This window comes from Ranitomeya variabilis, chromosome 1 (genome assembly GCF_051348905.1).
Source record: "Ranitomeya variabilis isolate aRanVar5 chromosome 1, aRanVar5.hap1, whole genome shotgun sequence".
NCBI lineage: Eukaryota > Metazoa > Chordata > Amphibia > Anura > Dendrobatidae > Ranitomeya > Ranitomeya variabilis.
In genome coordinates, this window is record NC_135232.1 from 914973404 (window position 1) to 914995028 (window position 21625).

The 21625-nt window shown below is 44.4% G+C and overlaps 1 protein-coding gene across 17 annotated transcripts in view; it reads left to right on the top strand.

The window, feature by feature from the left end:
* The window catches only part of BLTP1 (bridge-like lipid transfer protein family member 1), a 322576-nt gene that overhangs the window by 217506 nt on the left and 83445 nt on the right, over window positions 1-21625 (top strand). For 12 of the 17 annotated variants that reach the window (XM_077279045.1, XM_077279047.1, XM_077279052.1 and 9 more), the window contains 6 exons: window positions 569-744; window positions 887-1593; window positions 1756-2001; window positions 2396-2489; window positions 18184-18234; window positions 19865-20071. In XM_077279045.1, coding sequence (XP_077135160.1) covers window positions 569-744; window positions 887-1593; window positions 1756-2001; window positions 2396-2489; window positions 18184-18234; window positions 19865-20071 — 1481 coding nt within the window. The remainder of the gene's footprint in view (window positions 1-568; window positions 745-886; window positions 1594-1755; window positions 2002-2395; window positions 2490-18183; window positions 18235-19864; window positions 20072-21625) is intronic. The other 5 variants (XM_077279048.1, XM_077279058.1, XM_077279065.1 and 2 more) reach the window with 1 other exon arrangement.

Here is a 21625-nt window from a genome sequence, read left to right on the forward strand (position 1 = left end):
TTCACTCGCATTGGTGAGTTTCATCAATGACTCAGACCAAAAAGGAACATGTCTCTTTTTCTTGTGCATGTGAAACAGTTTATAGTCTATATATAATTGGTGCTTGTTCTTTCAGAAACACATAACCTATACTTTAAAATTAGATATGTGAATGAGCGCTTACTCATCTGCAAATTTTTGAGGCACGATGCTGCTTGCAGACTGTTAGTAGCAAAATATGGACATGCTTTTCTTTTTTTACTGTGGGGCATGGCTGTCCTATAAAAAAAAACATTCTCAAATAATTAGATTTTTGCAATGTTTGGAGTTTGGTGTGCTTATCAAAATTCAGCATGTAGATGGCATTCTTTTTTCACAGACATTCTTATACCATAGACCTTAGAATATCACTTTAAAATCCCTTGGAGAAAAGATTACAAAATGGCAAAGAAAAGGTCGAATTTGAGGCATTTTCTACTTGAGTTTTAACACCATAGCAATAATTCTTTGTTAACATAACCATTGGTAAAATGTCTCCAATATTCATTTTGTTTTACTAAGGCATTTCTCTGACTCTTCTCTTTCACAGGTGGTTTTCAAGCCTCTGCTCAGTCATACAGGCATCCAGGCACAAGACGTCGTACCTCTCAGCTATAGGATGTATTTTGGGGAACACTTGTCCTTCTCTGGCACACTAGACTGTCTTAGAGCTGACATAGTAGATTCTGATACATCAAAGGAAAGGAGAAGTAAAAGAGCCAGAAGGTTTGTTTCTTCATTAATGTGATTGTCTTCAAATCTGACGCAGAGACAAGGTTTTTGCACTGCGCATTTGTTGATAAGTATGATACGAGATATTCTTTCTTTTTAGACTATTTCATTTACTTTTATTTATTTAATGTTGTAGGCAAGGAGCCATAAATCTACCTCCTCTTGAATTCAAACCAGCTTTAATGCTGGAAACTTTCAGCATTAATGCAGTGATAATGGAAAAGTCTATGTGCACCCCCCAGAATTCTACCAGTGCTCTCTCCTTCCATGATCTCAGCAAGAGATACTACAATACCTTTCACTGCAACTTTACCATCTCCTGCCAGTCCATCAGTCAGCACGTAGACATGGCTTTGGTACGGCTTATACATCAGTTCAGTACTATGATTGACGATATCAAAGCAACACAGACTGATATCAAACTAAACAGATATACAGCCGGTTCAGCTTCACCAACACCTACCTTCAAGACGAGAAAACACAGGGACTTTCGCTCCTCAGATTTCAGCCGTAGTTCTCGAGGCAGTTTAAATGGTGGTGCCAGGGTTAATAATATAAAGAACAAAAGAGCAAACAATGATGCCAACAAAAAGGAAACTAGGAACAAAAGCTCTGTGGGAAGGTCAGAGAGAAGAACCTCCAAGGTGTCCCGAAAAGGCTCAAAAGATGCGGTAGACCATATGGCAATTCATATGGATGACTCTGACTCCATAACTGTGTCTGAACAAAGTGAGCCGTCAGCCGAGTGCTGGCAGAACATGTACAAGCTGCTCAACTTTTACTCTTTAATCTCTGACCCCACTGGATTTTTGGAAAAGTCCTCGGAACCACTTGGTCCAGCAGGTAAGCAAACTGAACAGCTTATTGCTTCCTGGCTCACATTTATGTGTTTCAAACACTGCAGTCATTTGTAAGACTTGACCTACATGGAAGTGAGTTTCATATATTTTGTAATGTCACATGGGTATTCAGTTAACCCTTTCTCCTTTTTTGAATAATCCCCAGGAGGGAGGAGTCCGTCGGAGCCCACATGCAAAGTGGTGTTTGAGAATGAACAGGACAGCAACAGCTTAAACAGAAGTCAAAGAAAGCGCAGCTTGGTTGCAGCTGAACCCCAGCACGTTACCTTGATTGTGTTCGGAATCGGCATGGTTAATCGCACCCACCTAGAAGCTGATATCGGGGGTCTGACAATGGAATCTGAGCTCAAAAGGATTCATGGGAGTTTTACCCTAAAGGAAAAAATGAAAGGTATTGTTCTGAATGCTGACGGCATGTGTTCATTTGTATTTTGTTTAGGCTATGTTCACATCTATGTAGGTGACTTTGAGGAGACGTTTTTACAGAAGAAAATGGTGCTACCCAATTTATTTCTTTCAAAACGATACCCCCTGAAAAACCCTGTGTGTACCCCATTACAAATAAATTTACTCTGTTGGATACCACGGGTATTATCATCATTAATTTGCTGCTTCTTGTCACAATGTCATACAGTTTTAAGCTTTTACTGTTATATATATATTATTAATATTTTCTTTCAATTATCTATAGATTTTTTTTTTTTTGTCATTTGTGCCTTTACTTATTTTTCCCTCAAATTAGTCTAAATAACTAATGGCTTTTAACTGCCTGTATTTGTGTTTAGATGTTCTGCATCAAAAAATGACTGAAACATGTGCAACAGCCCATATTGGTGGTGTAAACATTGTTCTTCTGGAAGGCATTACCCCAAATATTCAGTAAGTTTGATTATGTCTTATTTATGGTATATTTATTAATGTTATTAATGGGAATAGGTTTTAGATGGCACTAGGGGCATGTCAATGGACTCAGGAGAAGCCATCCAAATGCACTGACGCCCCCAATGCACTTCCAGCCTGATTTGCATGTTGCTTCTACGCTATGGCTGGCATATCGGATCGATACACACAAGTTGTCTTTTTCATTAAAGGTTTTAGCACCTGTACTGTCATATCACTACTTTAAAATGTGACAATGTGCTGACAGGTTCCCTTTGAGTTCTTTTCTAATACTGCACCGATGAATACTAAGCTGTGACAAGTGTCTGAGCTGGGTTTTTACTTAGAACCCAGATAAATAAATTGGAGCCTGTCTGCTCAAAATGACAGTTTAAGCTAAGCACATAGCCTTGTACGAGGCATAGCCCCTAGTACTGTTAGATCTCAGTGCAGTCAGCGGTCACTTCTGGAAAGCCATCACTGGCAATCTAAAGGGTGGGAGGCAGGGATGCATGCAAAACCTGTGGAGGTAACTAAACTAAAACGCTTGAGCACGCCAAGGTGGCACCAACCTAATTTGCATATGAGAATAATCAACATTTTATGGCAAACAGAGGATGCCATTTAAAAATAAATAAATAAAGGCACAATTTTTATAAGGGCTATGTTCCTTACAAGGCTACATGTGCTCACAGACTTCCTTTAAGCAGTTGAGAGCGATTTCTGTAGGGTTCATGATTTCAGTTTTGTAGAGGAAGTGGATCACACCTATGTTATGCTTGTATACACCTCTTTATCTCCAACAGGGAATACAGTTGTGCAACCTCGTTGGTATTTTTTAATCTGCATTTTATTTGTACGTGAAATTCTGGACAAAGTTTTATAGTTGGTAAAATAGACCTACAAGGGCCTTTAGTTCTTTTACTTTGATCCATCAAGCGGAAATTTCTAATTAACGCTTTACACTACCTTAACTCCTTACCATTACATCCATGCTTTTTTTTCATTAGTGACCAGAGATCCTTAACCCCTTAATCCCATCTGACGTACTATACCGTCGAGGTGGGGTGGGCCTTAATTCCCACCGACGGTATAGTACGTCATACTGTTTAATGCGACATCGCGACTTAAGTCGCGGTGATCGCATTAAATTGCCGGTGCCATCTTACCTGGATGAAGATGGCGCCGACATCCCCGGGCCTGGCTCCGCCCCCCAGGCCTCTGGATCGCTGTGATTGGCTATTCAATTCTGAACAGCCAATCACAGCGTTCCTCATTGTTTCAGCCAATCGGAGCGGCTGAAACAATGAGGTCGCAGGCTAGGATCGAGTACCGATGTACTCGATCCTAGGGCCGGTGCCTGGCAACGCCAGGCACCGGCACAACCCCCCCGGATTGGCGCGATCGCCGATCGTATCGATCGCGCCAATCGCAAGGCACAGCGGCGGTATTACCGCCGCTGTGCCCTGCTGTACTGGCCTGGATCGGTGCTGCAATAGCACCGATCGTAGGCCAGAGCCTAGTGCAGGCCCAGCAGGGCCTGCAGGAGCTGATTGGCGCGATCAATGCGATCGACGATCGCGCCAATCACAGGGCACAGCGGCGGTAATACCGCCGCTGTGCCCTTCTGTACCGTACGCCCTGCTCCCTGCTGTCCCCCGGTGTAGCGGCCTGGATCGGTGCTGCAATGGCACCGATCACAGGCCAGTGATTAGTGCAGGCCCAGCAGGGCCTGCAGGTGCTGATTGGCGCGATCGATGCGATTGACGATCGCGCCAATCACAGGGCACAGCGGCGGTCACGTTGTGACCGCTGTGTGCCCTGCTGGTGACCTGGCAGTGACCTGCCTAGGATAGGAGAGATCCAAGGCAGTTGCCATGGTCACCAAGCCCTGCAGGGATTGGTGGGATCGATGTTATCATTCGATCCCACCAATGACAGCTCACAGCAGCGGTGTGACCGCTCTGTGACCTGTCTGTCACCTGCAGGTGACCTGTGTGGCCGCTCTGCAGGGGTCCTCACTCTAGCTGAGGGACTCCTGCTGAGCGGTCACACAGCCAGATCCTGTCTTGCTGGGCCTTGTGGTGCTACAGAAGCCTGTAACACCACAATCCCCTGCGATACAAAAAAAGCGAAAGAAAGAAGAAAGAAAACCAAAGAAAGAAGAGAGACTACAAAAGGTAAGTGCTAACAGCCCCTACCCGGTCTCACTTCACCCCCCCATCCCCCCCTCCATCCATCCCCCCCTCCATCCACCCCCCCATCCCCCCCTCCTTCCCCCCCTTCCCCCCTCTTTTTTACCCCCTCCGTCCCTCTTTGCGTCGCCGCCGTGCGCACTTTTAGCAGCCGCCGAGCGTTGATTGGTGACGCAGTTCACTGATCAACACTCGTGCTCGCTTTTTTTTCAGCAGCCCCCTTTGCCCAATTCCGTACACCCATCCCGCAGCCGCCAAACTTTGATAAGTGACGCAGTTCACTTATCAGAGCTTGTGCCTGCCGTTTTCCTTTTTTTTTTTCACCACACCTGTGCGCACACCCAGCAGCCGCCGAACTTTGATAAGTGACGCGGTTCACTTATCAAAGCTCTCGTGCCTGCCGTTTTCTTTTTTTTTTTTTTTACACATCCCCGTGCGCTCACCCAGCCTCCGCATCTGACCCTTGCCTTCCTTTTCTTTTTTTTTCATCACATCTCCGGGCGCTCACCCCGCCGCGTCTAACCCGTGCTTTCCTTTTTTTTTTTTTTTTTTTTCCCCACATCTCCGTGCGCTCACCCCGCCGCATCTAACCCGTGCTTTCCTTTTTTTTTTTCCCCACATCTCCGTGCGCTCACCCCGCCGCGTCTAACCCGTGCTTTCCTTTTTCTTTTTTTTTTTTTTTTTCCCCACATCTCCGTGCGCTCACCCCGCCGCATCTAACCCGTGCTTTCCTTTTTTTTTTCCCCCACATCTCCGTGCGCTCACCCCGCCGCGTCTAACCCGTGCTTTTTTTTCTTTTTTTCTCACATCCCTGTGCACGCACCCAGCAGCCGCTGAACTTTGATAAGTGACGTGGTTCATTTATCAGAGCTCTCGTGCCTGCGTTTTTTTTTTTCACATCCCCGTTCACACACCCAGCAGCCACTGAACTTTGATAAGTGACGCGGTTCATTTATCAGAGCTCTCGTGCCTGCGGTTTTTTTTTTTCACATCCCCGTTCACACACCCAGCAGCCGCCAAACTTTGATAAGTGACGCGGTTCACTTATCAGAGCTAGGGCCTGCTGTTTTATACTTTTCTTTCACAGGTATTTTTTTTTCCTTTAGCTTTTTCTTTTCAGAGTAGTTTGCACCAAACACTATCCCCCCACACTTACACAGTTACCAATAAAGTGCACCCAAGCACCACACTTACAAAAAAAATGTCCCGCTCATCTCGTTCGTCCCAACAGCGCTATTCAGCGGAGGAGGCATATTCTTTCCTTGCCTCCGACACTGATAGCGAGGGAGAGGATCCCACTTTTCTTTATTTTTCTGATTCTTCCTCATCCTCTTCCCACTCCTCATCTTCCTCCTCCGGCCCTGCGGAACCGCCACGCAGACGCCGCAGGACAGAAGATGAGGCTAGGCCCATCGTTGATGAAGATGAAGATGAAGCGCCCACCATTGCTGAAGACGAACCAGCGCACCCCACTGCGGACCCCATATGGACCTCGACACCTGAAAATTACGAGCCACTGATTCCTGATTTTGTGGCAGAATCAGGAATCAAGTTTGACACCACCGGCCTCACAGAACTAGACTTTTTCAAAGTCTTTTTCTCTGAGGCTTTCGTCAACCTCATGGTGGAGCAAACTAATCTGTATGCTCGGCAATTTTTGGACCAAAACTCGGGTTCATCATATTCTAACTGGTCTCCTGTAGACGCAGTTGAAATGATGCAGTTTTGGGGCCTGGTCCTCCACATGGGGATCCTGAAGAAGCCTGAACTTCGGCAATATTGGAGTGTGGATATTTTATATAACACTCCAGTATTCCGAATGGTCATGACCCGGACGCGCTTTGAGGCCATCCATAAGTTCCTGCATTACAACGATAATGCACGGTGTCCCGCACGTGATGACCCCAACTTTGACCGTCTGTTCAAAGTTCGGCCGGTCATCGAACACTTCAACAAAAAGTTTGCAGAAGTGTACGTGCCTCAAAGGGACATCTGCGTGGATGAGTCCTTAATTCATTTTAAGGGGCGGCTTAGATTCCGTCAATACCTGCCCAGCAAGAGGGCCAGGTACGGAATCAAACTCTACAAGCTGTGTGAGAGTACCTCAGGGTACACCCACAGCTTTAGAGTCTACGAAGGGAAGGACAGCAGGATTGAACTGCCTGAGTGTCCTTCTATCCTGGGAGTGAGTGGGAAAATTGTGTGGGATTTGGTGCACCCACTGCTGGATAAAGGTTATCACCTCTATACCGATAACTTTTATTCCAGCATCCCACTCTACAAATCTCTCTTTGCGCGAGGTATCGCAGCTTGCGGTACTGTCCGCAAAAATCAGAGAGGCCTCCCGAAGACGCTACTTGGGCAGATTCTCAGAAAAGGCGAGAGCAAAGCCCAATGTAGCGACCACCTGCTGGTTGTCAAGTACAAGGACAAAAGGGATGTCCTTCTGTTGACCACCATACACGGTGATGGCAGCGCCCTCAGCACTGTACGGGGTACCTCTGCACAGGTCTGCAAACCGGACTGTGTACTGGGGTACAACAAAAACATGGGGGGCGTTGATCTCTCCGATCAACTCCTCCAACCATACAGTGCTTTGAGAAAGGCCAGGGTGTGGTACAAAAAGCTGTCCGTGCACATCGTACAAATGGCAATGCTCAACGCTTTCCTGCTGTCACGATGTGCACGCAACACCGATACGTCGTACCTTCATTTCCAGGAGGTAGTGGTTAAGGCCCTGATGTTTGGCACGAGGGAAGGAGCGGGCTCCAGTACTTCTGGAACTGAAGGTGCACGTGTCGTACCAGGCCAGCATTTTCCTGGGGTGGTCCCGCCAACTGAAAAAAAAAGGTAAGCCGCAAAAAAGGTGCCGAGTGTGCTACAAAAGAGGAATTCGAAGTGACACCATCTATCAATGCGACACCTGCCCCGACAAACCTGGCCTGTGTATGAAGGATTGCTTTAAATTGTACCACACCTCCATGCACTACTAATTTACTTTACAGGAAATAGAATAATTCCAAAGTTGGCACATCTAGGTTATTCTCTGGGGGTCTACTTTCCAAAATGTTGTCACTTGTGGTTTTTTTTCCTGTTTAGGCACATCAGGGGCTCTGCAAACGGAACATGACGCCCGCAGACGATTCCATCAAAGTCTGCATTCAAAAACGTCAGTACTTCCCTTTCGAGCCCCAACGTGTGCCCAAACCGTTTTTTCCCACATGTGGGGTACCAGCGTACTCAGGGCAAATTGGACAACAACTTTTGTGGTCCAATTTCTCCTGTTACCCTTGGGAAATTAAAAAATTGGGGACTAAAAGATCATTTTTGTGGGCAAAAAATAGGATTTTTTATTTTCCCGCACGGGCGGTATAAACTTCTGTGAAGCACTTGGGGGATAAAAGTGCTCACCACACATCTAGATAAGTTCCTTAGGGGGTCTAGTTTCCAAAATGGGGTCACTAGTGGGGGGTTTCCACTGTTTAGGCACATCAGGGGCTCACCAAACGCGACATGGCGTCCAATCTCAATTCCAGCTAATTTTAGCTTGAAAAAGTCTTATGGCGCTCCTTCCTTTCTGAGCCCTGCCATGCGCCCAAACAGTGGTTCCGCCCCACATATGGGGTATTGGCGTACTCAGGACAAATTGGACTACAACTTTTGTGGTCCAATTTCTTCAGTTACCCTTGTGAAAATTAAAAATTGGGGACTAAACCATCATGTTTGTGGAAAAAATCGGTTTTTTTATTTTCACGTACGGGCGGTATAAACTTCTGTGAAGCACTTGGGGGATAAAAGTGCTCACCACACATCTAGATAAGTTCCTTAGGGCGTCTAGTTTCCAAAATGGGGTCACTTGTGTGGGGTTTCCACTGTTTAGGCACATCAGGGGCTCACCAAACGCGACATGGCGTCCAATCTCAATTCCAGCTAATTTTAGCTTGAAAAAGTCTTATGGCGCTCCTTCCCTTCTGAGCCCTGCCATGCGCCCAAACAGTGGTTCTGCCCCACATATGGGGTATTGGCGTACTCAGGACAAATTGGACTACAACTTTTGTGGTCCAATTTCTTCAGTTACCCTTGTGAAAATTAAAAATTGGGGACTAAACCATCATGTTTGTGGAAAAAATCGGTTTTTTTATTTTCACGTACGGGCGGTATAAACTTCTGTGAAGCACTTGGGGGATAAAAGTGCTCACCACACATCTAGATAAGTTCCTTAGGGCGTCTAGTTTCCAAAATGGGGTCACTTGTGTGGGGTTTCCACTGTTTAGGCACATCAGGGGCTCACCAAACGCGACATGGCGTCCAATCTCAATTCCAGCTAATTTTAGCTTGAAAAAGTCTTATGGCGCTCCTTCCCTTCTGAGCCCTGCCATGCGCCCAAACAGTGGTTCTGCCCCACATATGGGGTATTGGCGTACTCAGGACAAATTGGACTACAACTTTTGTGGTCCAATTTCTTCAGTTACCCTTGTGAAAATTAAAAATTGGGGACTAAACCATCATGTTTGTGGAAAAAATCGGTTTTTTTATTTTCACGTACGGGCGGTATAAACTTCTGTGAAGCACTTGGGGGATAAAAGTGCTCACCACACATCTAGATAAGTTCCTTAGGGGGTCTAGTTTCCAAAATGGGGTCACTTGTGGGGGGTTTCCACTGTTTAGGCACATCAGGGGCTCACCAAACGCGACATGGCGTCCAATCTCAATTCCAGCTACCGTATATACTCGAGTATAAGCCGACCCGAGTATAAGCCGACCCCCCTAATTTTGCCACAAAAAACTGGGAAAACTTATTGACTCGAGTATAAGCCTAGGGTGGAAAATGCAACAGCTACCGGTGAATTTCAAAAATAAAAATAGATGCTCCATACTGTTCATTATGGCCCCATAGCTGTGCCATATAGTGCTCTGCACCATTATTGCCCCATAGCTGTGCCATATAGTGCTCTGCACCATTATTGCCCCATAGCTGTGCCATACAGTGCTCTGCACCATTACTGCCCCATAGCTGTGCCATATAGTGCTCTGCACCATTATTGCCCCATAGCTGTGCCATACAGTGCTCTGCACCATTACTGCCCCATAGCTGTGCCATATAGTGCTCTGCACCATTATTGCCCCATAGCTGTGCCATACAGTGCTCTGCACCATTACTGCCCCATAGCTGTGCCATATAGTGCTCTGCACCATTATTGCCCCATAGCTGTGCCATACAGTGCTCTGCACCATTACTGCCCCATAGCTGTGCCATATAGTGCTCTGCACCATTATTGCCCCATAGCTGTGCCATACAGTGCTCTGCACCATTACTGCCCCATAGCTGTGCCATATAGTGCTCTGCACCATTATTGCCCCATAGCTGTGCCATACAGTGCTCTGCACCATTACTGCCCCATAGCTGTGCCATATAGTGCTCTGCACCATTACTGCCCCATAGCTGTGCCATATAGTGCTCTGCACCATTACTGCCCCATAGCTGTGCCATATAGTGCTCTGCACCATTACTGCCCCATAGCTGTGCCATACAGTGCTCTGCACCATTGCCCCATAGCTCTGCCATATAGTGCTCTGCACCGTCCATTATTGCCCCATAGCTGTGCTGCTGCTGCTGCTGCAATAAAAATAATAAAACACATACTCACCTGTCTTGCTTGCAGCTTCTCGGCGCCATCTTCCCGGCGTCTCCCTGCACTGACTGATCAGGCAGAGGGCGGCGCGCACACTATATGCGTCATCGCGCCCTCTGCCTGCAGTCAGTGAGGAGAGAGAGACGCCGGGAAGATGGAGACAGCGCCCGGCGTGTGGAACCAGGACAGGTGAATATGTCATACTTACCTGCTCCCGGCGTCCCGCTCCTTCCCCCTGCCTGTGTTCGGTGCCGCAGCCTCTTCCTCTGTCAGCGGTCACCGGCACCGCTTCATTAGAGAAATGAATAGGCGGCTCCGCCCCTATGGGAGGTGGAGCAGCCTATTCATTTCTCTAATGAGCGGTCCCACGTGACCGCTCAGGGGAAGAGGCTGCTGCACCCGGAGACCGTGGGACGGGCAGGGGGAGTGACAGGATCGCCGGGACTAGGTAAGTATGCCTCAGCGCCCTCTCCCCCTCACCCGCCGACCCTGCCACAGACCGTGACTCGAGTATAAGCCGAGGGGGCACTTTCAGCCCAAAAATTTGGGCTGAAAATCTCGGCTTATACTCGAGTATATACGGTAATTTTAGCTTGAAAAAGTCTTATGGCGCTCCTTCCCTTCTGAGCCCTGCCATGCGCCCAAACAGTGGTTCCGCCCCACATATGGGGTATTGGCGTACTCAGGACAAATTGGACTACAACTTTTGTGGTCCAATTTCTTCAGTTACCCTTGTGAAAATTAAAAATTGAGGACTAAACCATCATGTTTGTGGAAAAAATATGTTTTTTTATTTTCACGTACGGGCGGTATAAACTTCTGTGAAGCACTTGGGGGATAAAAGTGCTCACCACACATCTAGATAAGTTCCTTAGGGGGTCTAGTTTCCAAAATGGGGTCACTTGTGGGGGGTTTCCACTGTTTAGGCACATCAGGGGCTCACCAAACGCGACATGGCGTCCGATCTCAATTCCAGCTAATTTTAGCTTGAAGAAGTCAAATGGCGCTCCTTCCCTTCTGAGCCCTGCCATGAGCCCAAACAGTGGTACCCCCCCACATATGGGGTATCAGCGTACTCAGGACAAATTGGACAACAACTTTTGCAGTCCAATTTCTCCTGTTACCTTTGGGAAAATAAAAAAAATGTTGCTAAAAGATCGTTTTCATGACTAAAAAGTTAAATTTTCATTTTTTCCTTCAACATTGCTTTAGCTCTCATGAAGCACCAGAAGGGTTAATAAACTTCTTGGATGTGGTTTTGATCAGCTTGAGGGGTGCAGTTTTTAGAATGGTGTCACTTTTGGGTATTTTTTGCTATATAGACCCCTAAATGTGACTTCAAATGTGAGGTGGTCCCTAAAAAAAATGGTTTTGTAAATTTTGTTGTAAAAATGAGAAATTGCTGGTCAACTTTTAACCCTTATAACTCCCTAACAAAAAAAAATTTGTTTCCAAAATTGTGCTGATGTAAAGTAGACATGTGGGAAATGTTACTTATTAAGTATTTTGTGTGACATATCTCTGTGATTTAAGGGCATAAAAATTCAAAGTTGGAAAATTGCAAAATTTTCAAAATTTTCGCCAAATTTCCATTTTTTTTGCAAATAAACGCAGGTAATATCAAAGAAATTTTACCACTATCATGAAGTACAATATGTCACGAGAAAACAATGTCAGAATCGCCAAGATCCGTTGAAGCGTTCCAGAGTTATTACCTCATAAAGGGACAGTGGTCAGAATTGTAAAAATTGGCCCGGTCATTAACGTGCAAACCACCCTCGGGGCTTAAGGGGTTAAAAAAAAAAAAAAATACAATAAAGAGTGGTAAAACGATGCATGTACCCTAAGGCTATGTGCACACGTTGCGGATTTGATGCTGCGTATTCGCAGCAGTTTTCCATCCGGTGTACAGTACCATGTAAATCTATGGAAAACAAAATCCGCAGTGTATATGCTGCAGAAAAAAATGCTCGGAAACGCTGCGGTTTATTTTCCGCAGCATGTCAATTCTTTGTGCGGGTTCCGAAGCGTTTTACACCTGCTCCTCAATAGGAATCCGCAGGTGTTAAAACGCAGGTGAAACCCTCAGAAAAAACGCTGGAAATCTGCTGGTAATCCTCAGGTAAAACGCAGTGCGTTTTACCTGCAGATTTTTCAAAAACTGAGCGGAAAAAGTGTTATCAATGAAAACGCCTTTCTAAAAATAATCCCTGTATCAGCTTCTTCGACCGAAGTATAAAAGCGTTAAGAGTCTAAAAAAAAAAAAAATAGCATAGACCAAAATTTGTAAATTTTTTTCAAACATTTGATTTTGTTTTTCACCATTTAAATAAAATAATAAGCTCTATGTAAGTTTGGAATTTCTGTAATACTGGAGATTCATATTGTCATTCTTTTTATACAATGAACTCCGTAAAAACAAAACATAACATGGCACTTGCTGGAATTTCAGTGCTTAAGTCCTACGGTGGAACTGCCCATAAAATAAAAAAAGTTTAAATAAAAATAAAAGCGAACTTTTAAGTAAAAAAAAAACCATAAAAAACACTGTTCTTCCATTGTATTTTATGACACAAAATTGGCATTATTCACTTTATTATGTTCGTAACAAACTTTTTCATCTCACACATAGCTGTATAAAAAAAACGTAAAAAGAAAAAGTATGGAGAATAAAAAGTGATAAAAAGATGCACCTGCTCTAAGATCGTAAAAATAATATCTTGTCCTGCAAAAACAAAGTCCTTTTTTTTCCATTGACAGAAAAAAAATGAGAAGGCTCTTAAAATTTAGCGATACAGAAAAGATGATTTAAAAAACAAACAAAAAAAAACCTGTAAATTTATTATGCACAATTGGTAAAACATAAAATAACTATAAATGTGAGCACCGCTGTGCTCTGCTTTATGGCCGGCGCTGACACAGTCAGTGCAGGAAGCTCTCGGCAGCAGCGCAGCATTAGCAAGCGCTCCTGCCAAAAGCAGTTGTAACCCTGTGGATGCCGGGGGACGTGACAGACATCAGAATGTGAGTATGTAGTGGTTTTTTTTTTTACTTTTACAATGGTAACCAGGGTAAATATCGGGTTACTAAGTGCGGCCCTGCACTTAGTAACCCGATGTTTACCCTGGTTACAAGTGAACACATCGCTGGATCGGCGTCACACACTCCGATCCAGCGATGACAGCGGGTGATCAGCGACGAAATAAAGTTCTGGACTTCTAGCTCCAACCAGCGATATCACAGCAGGATCCTGATCGCTGCTGCGTGTCAAACACAACGAGATCGCTATCCAGGACGCTGCAACGTCACGGATCGCTGTCGTTCTCGTTGGAAAGTTACTCAGTGTGAAGGTACCTTTAGACTTTATCCTAAGTCACATTTCAAGGCCAGTTAAAGAGTTGGTAGTGACTTGTAGGATTGCTGCTTCCTACAGGTGGCGCTATAGAGTTCAATTCATTTTCCTCTCTGAAGAGGCAATTTGCATATCAAAACATCGATTAATTCAAGTTAAAAAGAAAAAAAAAATAGTTATAAAGAACGAGCCCCTGTAACCGCACTGCTGCTTTCACTCTGCAGCTTTTTTTACTTTCAATAGGAGTTATCATTACTCCTTTGTATACAAAGTGACCTCTGATTTCTTAATGTAATTTTTGTACCAATGATAAAATGACGTTACTGTATGCTGTTGTCATTAGCTGTGTATCGGACCTCCTTCTGATCCTCATCTACTGATGGATTTTGTAGCTTATGATGTACTTCAATATTAATATGTCATGCATGTTTTGCTCTAAAGGCATTTTATGACGTGATGTTGGCATATGTTAGTTTTGTGTGGTAAAGTTTGACAAATGATATTTACAATTATTTACCGGAATGTATGATCCTATAAATCTGCTTTTTCGGAGCAGTGGGGCAATGACTCTAAGGGTATGTGCACACGTTGCGGATTTCTTGCAGAAAATTCCTGAAGAAAACCGGAAATTTTCTGCAAGAAATCCGCATTTTTTTTTTTGCGTTTTTTTTCCGTTTTTTTCGCGTTTTTTTAGCATTCTGCAAGCGTAATTAGCTTGCAGAATGCTAAAGTTTTCCCTGCGATCTGTAGCATCGCTTGGAAAACTGACTGACAGGTTGGTCACACTTGTCAAACATAGCGTTTGACAAGTGTGACCAACTTTTTACTATAGATGCTGCCTATGCAGCATCTATAGTAAAAGATAGAATGTTTAAAAATAATAAAAAAAATAAAAAAATGCTTATACTCACCCAGACATCTCACCGGCGTCCGTTCCGTATAGCTGGTCTGTGCGCACAGGACCTCCCGTGACGTCACGGTCACGTGAGCGGTCACATGACCGCTCACGACCAATCACAGGACAGTGACGTCATTCGGCGAGGTCCTTCAGCGCACACCAGGTACAGAAACCGAACGGCAGCGTGCGAGGAGGCGGCAAGACATCGAGGGTGAGTATAGGACTGTTTATTATTTTATTTCTTATTTTTTGACCACTTATATGGTGCCCAGTGCGTGGAGGAGAGTCTCCTCTCCTCCGCCCTGGGTACCAACCGCATATAATCTGCTTACTTCCCGCATGGTGTGCACAGCCCCGTGCGGGAAGTAAGCAGATCAATGGACCCCTAGGTGTGCGGAATCCCTGCAATTCCGCATTTTTAATGAACATGTTGCTTTTTTTTCCGCTATGCGATTTTTTCGCGGAAAAAATCGCAACATTTGCACCAAAAATGCGGAATACCCTGTAAATAATAGGAGGCTTATGTAAGCGTTTTTTTTCGCGTTTTTATCACGTTTTTATAGCGAAAAAACGCGAAAAAAACGCTAACAATCCTGAACGTGTGCACATGGCCAAACACTAAGATACACTATGGGCAAGAGAAAATAGAGACACAGATTACCGTACCTTAATCTTTGAGATCAGGTGTTTCATTCAATCCCATTGCTACAGTTCTATCAAATCCAGCCCCTCGCCATGCAGTTACTAATATTTCTGATAAAAGGTCTTGTTCTACACAGCTCACTGAGCTCAAGTATGGTTCTATAATAGGACGCCACCAGTGCAACAAGTCAGGTCAATAGCCCGTCACCAGTGCAACAAGTCAGGTCAACAGCACATCACCAGTGCAACAAGTCAGGTTAACAGCACGTCACCAGTGCAACAAGTCAGGTCAACAGCACGTCACCAGTGCAACAAGTTGGGTCAATAACACGTCACCAGTACAGCAAGTTGGGTCAATAGCACGTCACCAGTGCAACGAGTCGGGTCAATAGCACCTCACCAGTGCAACAAGTCAGGTCAATAGCACCTCACCAGTGCAACAAGTCGGGTCAATAGCACCTCACCAGTGCAACAAGTCAGGTCAATAGCACGTCACCAGTGCAACAAGTCAGGTCAATAGCACCTCACCAGTGCAAAAAGTCAGGTCAATAGCACCTCACCAGTGCAACAAGTCAGGTCAATAGCACGTCACCAGTGCAACAAGTCAGGTCAATAGCACCTCACCAGTGCAACAAGTCAGGTCAACAGCACGTCACCAGTGCAACAAGTCAGGTCAACAGCACGTCACCAGTGCAACAAGTCAGGTCAACAGCACATCACCAGTGCAACAAGTCAGGTCAACAGCACGTCACCAGTGCAACAAGTTGGGTCAATAACACGTCACCAGTGCAACAAGTCAGGTCAATAGCACGTCACCAGTGCAACAAATTGGGTCAATAACACGTCACCAGTGCAACAAGTCAGGTCAATAGCACGTCACCAGTGCAACAAGTCAGGTCAACAGCACATCACCAGTGCAACAAGTCAGGTCAACAGCACGTCACCAGTGCAACAAGTCGGGTCAATAACACGTCACCAGTGCAACAATTTGGGTCAATAGCACGTCACCAGTGCAACAAGTCAGGTCAGTAGCACATCACCAGTGTAACAAGTCTGGTCAATAGCGCGTCATCAGTGCAACAAGTCGGGTCAATAGCACTTTACCAGTGCAACAAGTCGGGTCAATAGCAGGTCTTCAGTGCAACAAGTCGTGTCATGAAATGTCTTCTTCCTAAATATTCCACTATCCTCTGTTTGTAATTTTATTGAAAAGTGGAAGGAACCACAACAACTTGGACATGAAATGGCAGACCACGTAAAGTTAGGTTAAGTTCACACATTGAGTTTTTGGTGAATTTTTCATGCCTCAACGTCCTATAGTTCCAGCAAAGTGGATGGGATTTATAGAATTCTGATGCCCACTGATATTTTATTTTACACAGTGTAAACTGACTTTCAGTACATTTTTGAAATCTGCAACATGTTTTATACACAGATTTTCCCCATAGAATTGCATTAGATGCGGAAAATCCGAAGGTAAAAAAAATATGCGTTTACTGCATTTCTGTTTCTTAAATATACTAAAAACTCATGTAATCCGTACATGACTGAATTAATAAATTTTTATCAAAGTGAAATACCAGGAAGTGTCAAAAACAAAGAAACTATATTTAAAAGATTACATAACAAAAAGAGACAAGAAGCTTAACTGTAAATACACAAGTAAAACTCATGTAAAAAAAATGCAAGTAACCTAATTTATCTAATAGGTGCAGAAATGCTTCAGAAAATCTGCAGCATCAAGAACTCACCAAATACTCCTATTTGGAATGTAGCCCAACAGAGCGGAGTCCGCGAGTGCTGACGCACATAGTGCATAGATGTTACCAACGCTCTGTTCACTCTGCAGAGATCTAAACCTCCTCTGCCATTAACATCAGCACAAAAACTGTGAGCTGCCATTACTTGGGTTTCCATGGCTAAGCAGCTGGAGGCAAGCCTTACATCACCAAGCACAATGCCAAGCAACTAATGGAGTGGTATAGAGCTCAGTGCTGTTCGGCTCTAGAGCAGTATAAATGTGTTTTGTGTAGTGACAAATTACATTTCTCTTACCTGGCAGTCTGATGGACAAGTTTAGATTTCAGAAACGAATGCTAGGAGAACATGACCTGCCTACTGCACTGTGTCATCTGTAAAGTTTGACGGAGGAGTTGTAATGCTGTGTGTTTGTTCTTCAGGGGTTGGCCCAGATCTTTTAGCTCCAGTTAAGCTAAATCAAAATGTTTCCGTATACCAAGACACTTTGGATTAAATTATGCTAGTTTGTGAGCACAGTTTGGAGAAGGCCCTTCAGCTTGACTATGCCCTGGTTCTTATTACGAGCTCCCTAAAGACATGGTTTGGTGAGGTTGGTGTGGAAGATCTTGACTGGCCACACACAGCCCTACCTCAACCTCACTTAACAACTTTGGGATGATCTACAATGAAGATTATGAGCCAGGCTGTCTTGTTCAACCAACATCGGTGTCTGATGACACACTCCACAGTGGGGACCAACTCCACATTAATGGCTATGGATTTAGAATGGGTTGCCATAAAGCTCCTTTAGATGTAATGTAGGATTCCCATACTTTTAACCATTTAGTATATAGATTGAAAAAAATCACTCTTTTAGTGTTTAGGTAAAAACTTTACTTTGAGATTTCAGCCCAAATATTTTGGGTGTGTATTATACTATTCCTGGATATACATTTGTAGTAATCTAATTACATCTAAAAAATACAGTCAGTTTTGTCCAGATTATAAAATGATTGTAACTTTAAAAAATGAACAATATAGAAGTACCTGGATAAGTATATGGCTGTATGGTCGGTGCGCTGTAAAAATGTAAGACCTCAGTTGCCATTTGCCCAGTTAAAGTCATATTGTTGGGTTTGCTGTCTTGTTTCCAGCTAGAGTTGTATAGATGTTTGATCTTTCTTTGATTTCTTTTTTGTTTTCTTCTTGCTTTCTCTTGAATCTTCCCCTGTAGATTGGAGGATTTTCCTACGTCTCCAACAAGCACAGCCAAACAAGAGTTTCTGTATGTCCTGACCGTTACTTGTTCAGTTGTCGTGATCTTGTGTTGTGATGATTTTCAGTACTTAATTCCACCCCTATTCAGGGCTTTCATTTCTGTGCATGTAACAATTTGTCCCATACTGTTGTATACAGTTCTAAGTTTATGTAGGGAACGGTAGACTTAAAGGAAACCTATCACCCCCAAAATGGAAGATGGGGGAATTCTGTAGATAAGCCCCACCGTCATCAGGGGCTTATCTACAGTATTCTGTAATGCTGTTGATAAGCCCCCGATGTATCCTGAAAGATGAGAAAAAGAGGTTAGATTATACTCACCTGGGCGGGCGGTCCGATCCAATGGGCGTCGCGGTCCAGTCCGGGGCCTCCCATCTTCTTACCATGATGTCCTCTTCTTGTCTTCACGCTCCGGCGCAGGCATACTTTGTCTGCCCTGTTGAGGGCAGAGCAAAGTACTGCAGTGCGCAGGCGCCGGGCCTCTCTGACCTTTCCCAGTGCCTGCGCACTGCAGTACTTTGCTCTGCCCTCAACAGGGGAGACAAAGTACGCCTGCGCCGGAGCCGCAGCGTGAAGACAAGAAGAAGACGTCATCGTAAGAAGATGGGAGGCCCCGGACAGGACCGCGACACCCATCGGACCGGACCTCAGCGGGACTGGCCCTGGGTGAGTATAATCTAACCCCTTTTTCTCATCTTTCAGGATACATTGGGGGCTTATCTACAGCATTACAGAATGTTCCCTTTAAGGAGAATATATATAGAGGCATTGGGTATAAGTAAGTATTATAGCCAAGTAAAACACAATTTCTACGTGCAAAATACAAATGCAGACCCCCATCCTCTAGTCCACAGAGGGTCCCCATAGTTGGATCCTTGTAGATCATTAAATATATGACATGCGCTCTCTGTATCCCATTGTTTTTTTCTGGGGAAGTTTCACCAAAGCCAAAGCGCTCATGTTTATATGCTTTACATAGGATGCTAGAGATTTTTTGTGCCATGGCCTACCTTGGATATTGGTGGGATCTTTTTTCATGAACCCCTGTTTAACCAGTGTGATCAGTTGACATCACCTTTAAAGGAATCACGTCATCGTGGTTACTCGGGCAGCATGAAGTAGTGCTAGACACCGGATTTAGCCGTGTGTCACTGGTGTATGTGCTGTACTTTTTGAGAACTGACATCTTGAGGTTTGCTGTCTGTGTGATCTCCCCATGTCGCCCAAACTCTCTTATTAGACAGTTTTTTCTCTATTACTGAGTCCAGTAGGCTCCCATGTAGCAGTGGATCCCTTATCTATTACCATTTAATGTAAGGTAGTATATAAATTAGGGTAAAGTACGTGAATTCTGCGTCCAGCCCACCGATCATCATGAATAATGAGAAATGAACTGTTCTGCACAATGACGTCCTTCTAGAAATGACACATCCAGCCTTTTCCCATATGTGTGCAGGGAATATTTGTTTGCTTGACCATTCTTGGAGTCAAATCTCATGCACGACCTACGTGCGAACCAGAGCATGACTGTCAGTAATGCATGTGTCACTGTGAAAGTTCATCACTTGTTTTGCTATAACACACATACAAGGGTGCACAGTGTTAATGTCTTTAATCTGTCTTTTCTATTCATCCAGGACTGTGGTAAAATGCAGCATTGCAAAATCTCAAGCTCTTTATAGTGCGCAGAGAGGCCTGAGGACAAGCAACGCTGCGGTGTTCAAAGTTGGAGCAATCAGCATAAACATCCCACAGCACCCGGCAACTCTGCACAGCATGATGGTCCGCAGCTCCCACCAGCTCTCCAAGCAGATCTCCGATCTCATCCGCCAGCCATCGACAGTGTGAGTCAGGAAATGTGCTCCCCGCATCCATCTCCGGCTCTGTGCACAAACATGGAGCATGACATTATATAGATGTCATTTACTGAATGTAACAACATGTTCATTTGACTTTGAACTGTGGAAATTACGTGTTTCTGTTACGTAAAATTACAGTACCTAAGGGCAACATTAGACAATACAATGTAATCACCCAGCGCTATATAATCCCTATCCTATACAACTAATGCAAACAGTAATTCCATTCATACAGTGTATAGCATAGTATAGGGAAAAACATTCATAGCTGGAAAAAGAAATTACAGACTTTGCAAATAGCAGCAAAATGAGGTTACGCATGAAGGTATATTGACCTAAAAGGCCATCGGTCAGGTTATAATCCGATTGTACATGGGTTTAATGTTTCTGTTTTAAATGGGGTCATCCTGACATAGAATATTGATGACCTATCCTTAGGCTTTATTTTCTTGAATAGGAGCTGATCTGCGGTTCTTGGGAGCGGCCACGATGCATTGAGCGGAGCTGTGTTCAGCCCCAGTCACTGTTTACATCCAGGCGTTGTCGGTGCTCACAACTAATCATTGGGGGTGCCAGGTTGTCAGACCCCCACAGATGTAATATTAATGAACACGAATATGGATGTTTTTCTGGATAACCCTTTTAAGTGGAAGCTATCATCAGGTTTTCCATATAAAGACTGTTGGTTTCCACCAAGTTATTCTGCCATTTCTTCTGTCCCTAACAAGCCCCTCTATGTCGCCCTTGCAGAGCTGCATAAATGATTTAAAAAAAAACCCAAATCTTTAGAGTTGTCCTGTCCTGTGTTCTAATGAGCGCCGAGCAGTCCAATGGATGTCTCTGAACTGAATCTGGCACCCCGTTCCTACCTTTGATACACTATCCCCTCCACCCATGAGTGACATGGATGACATTTTTTACTTATCTGGACAGCTGGCTGTGTAGTTCAGTTATAAGTTTATTGGCAGTATTTCAAAGCAGAAAGGGGTGACCGAGCGCAATACAGAGCTGTCCATCAGACCGCTTTGTGCTCATTAGAGTACTACTTGGGATAATGCCAAAGCTTTTTGTATAATGTATGTGGCGCTGCCTCGATGATATAGATGAAATGGTTTAAAAACATGGTGGCAATAGCATTTATAGGAAAACCTGATGCCTGGTTCCTTTTAAGTATAGAAAAAAGTCACTTATTACTGTACCAATAAGCCATATGAAAGAATCAAAATATGAATATTTCGACAGTATGTGTATGCAGTAAAATGTATCCCTACACATCATTCATGCCCATTTTCACTGCACGATTATCATGATTGAGTACTCTTAGGGACACTTGTTTTATGATAATCGTGCAGTGTAAACAGGCTGCCGATCACCCAGTGAATAAACATAATGCTCGTTTCGCTGGGTGACAAAATATTTAGTGCTGTACATAAGATCATCTTTCTTGGCAGTGCATCATTCTGTGTAAACAGGACGTGCTGCCGAGAAGAGTGGCAGCCTATGTGCACTAAAGAATCTCACCTTTCCCCATGAAAGCTG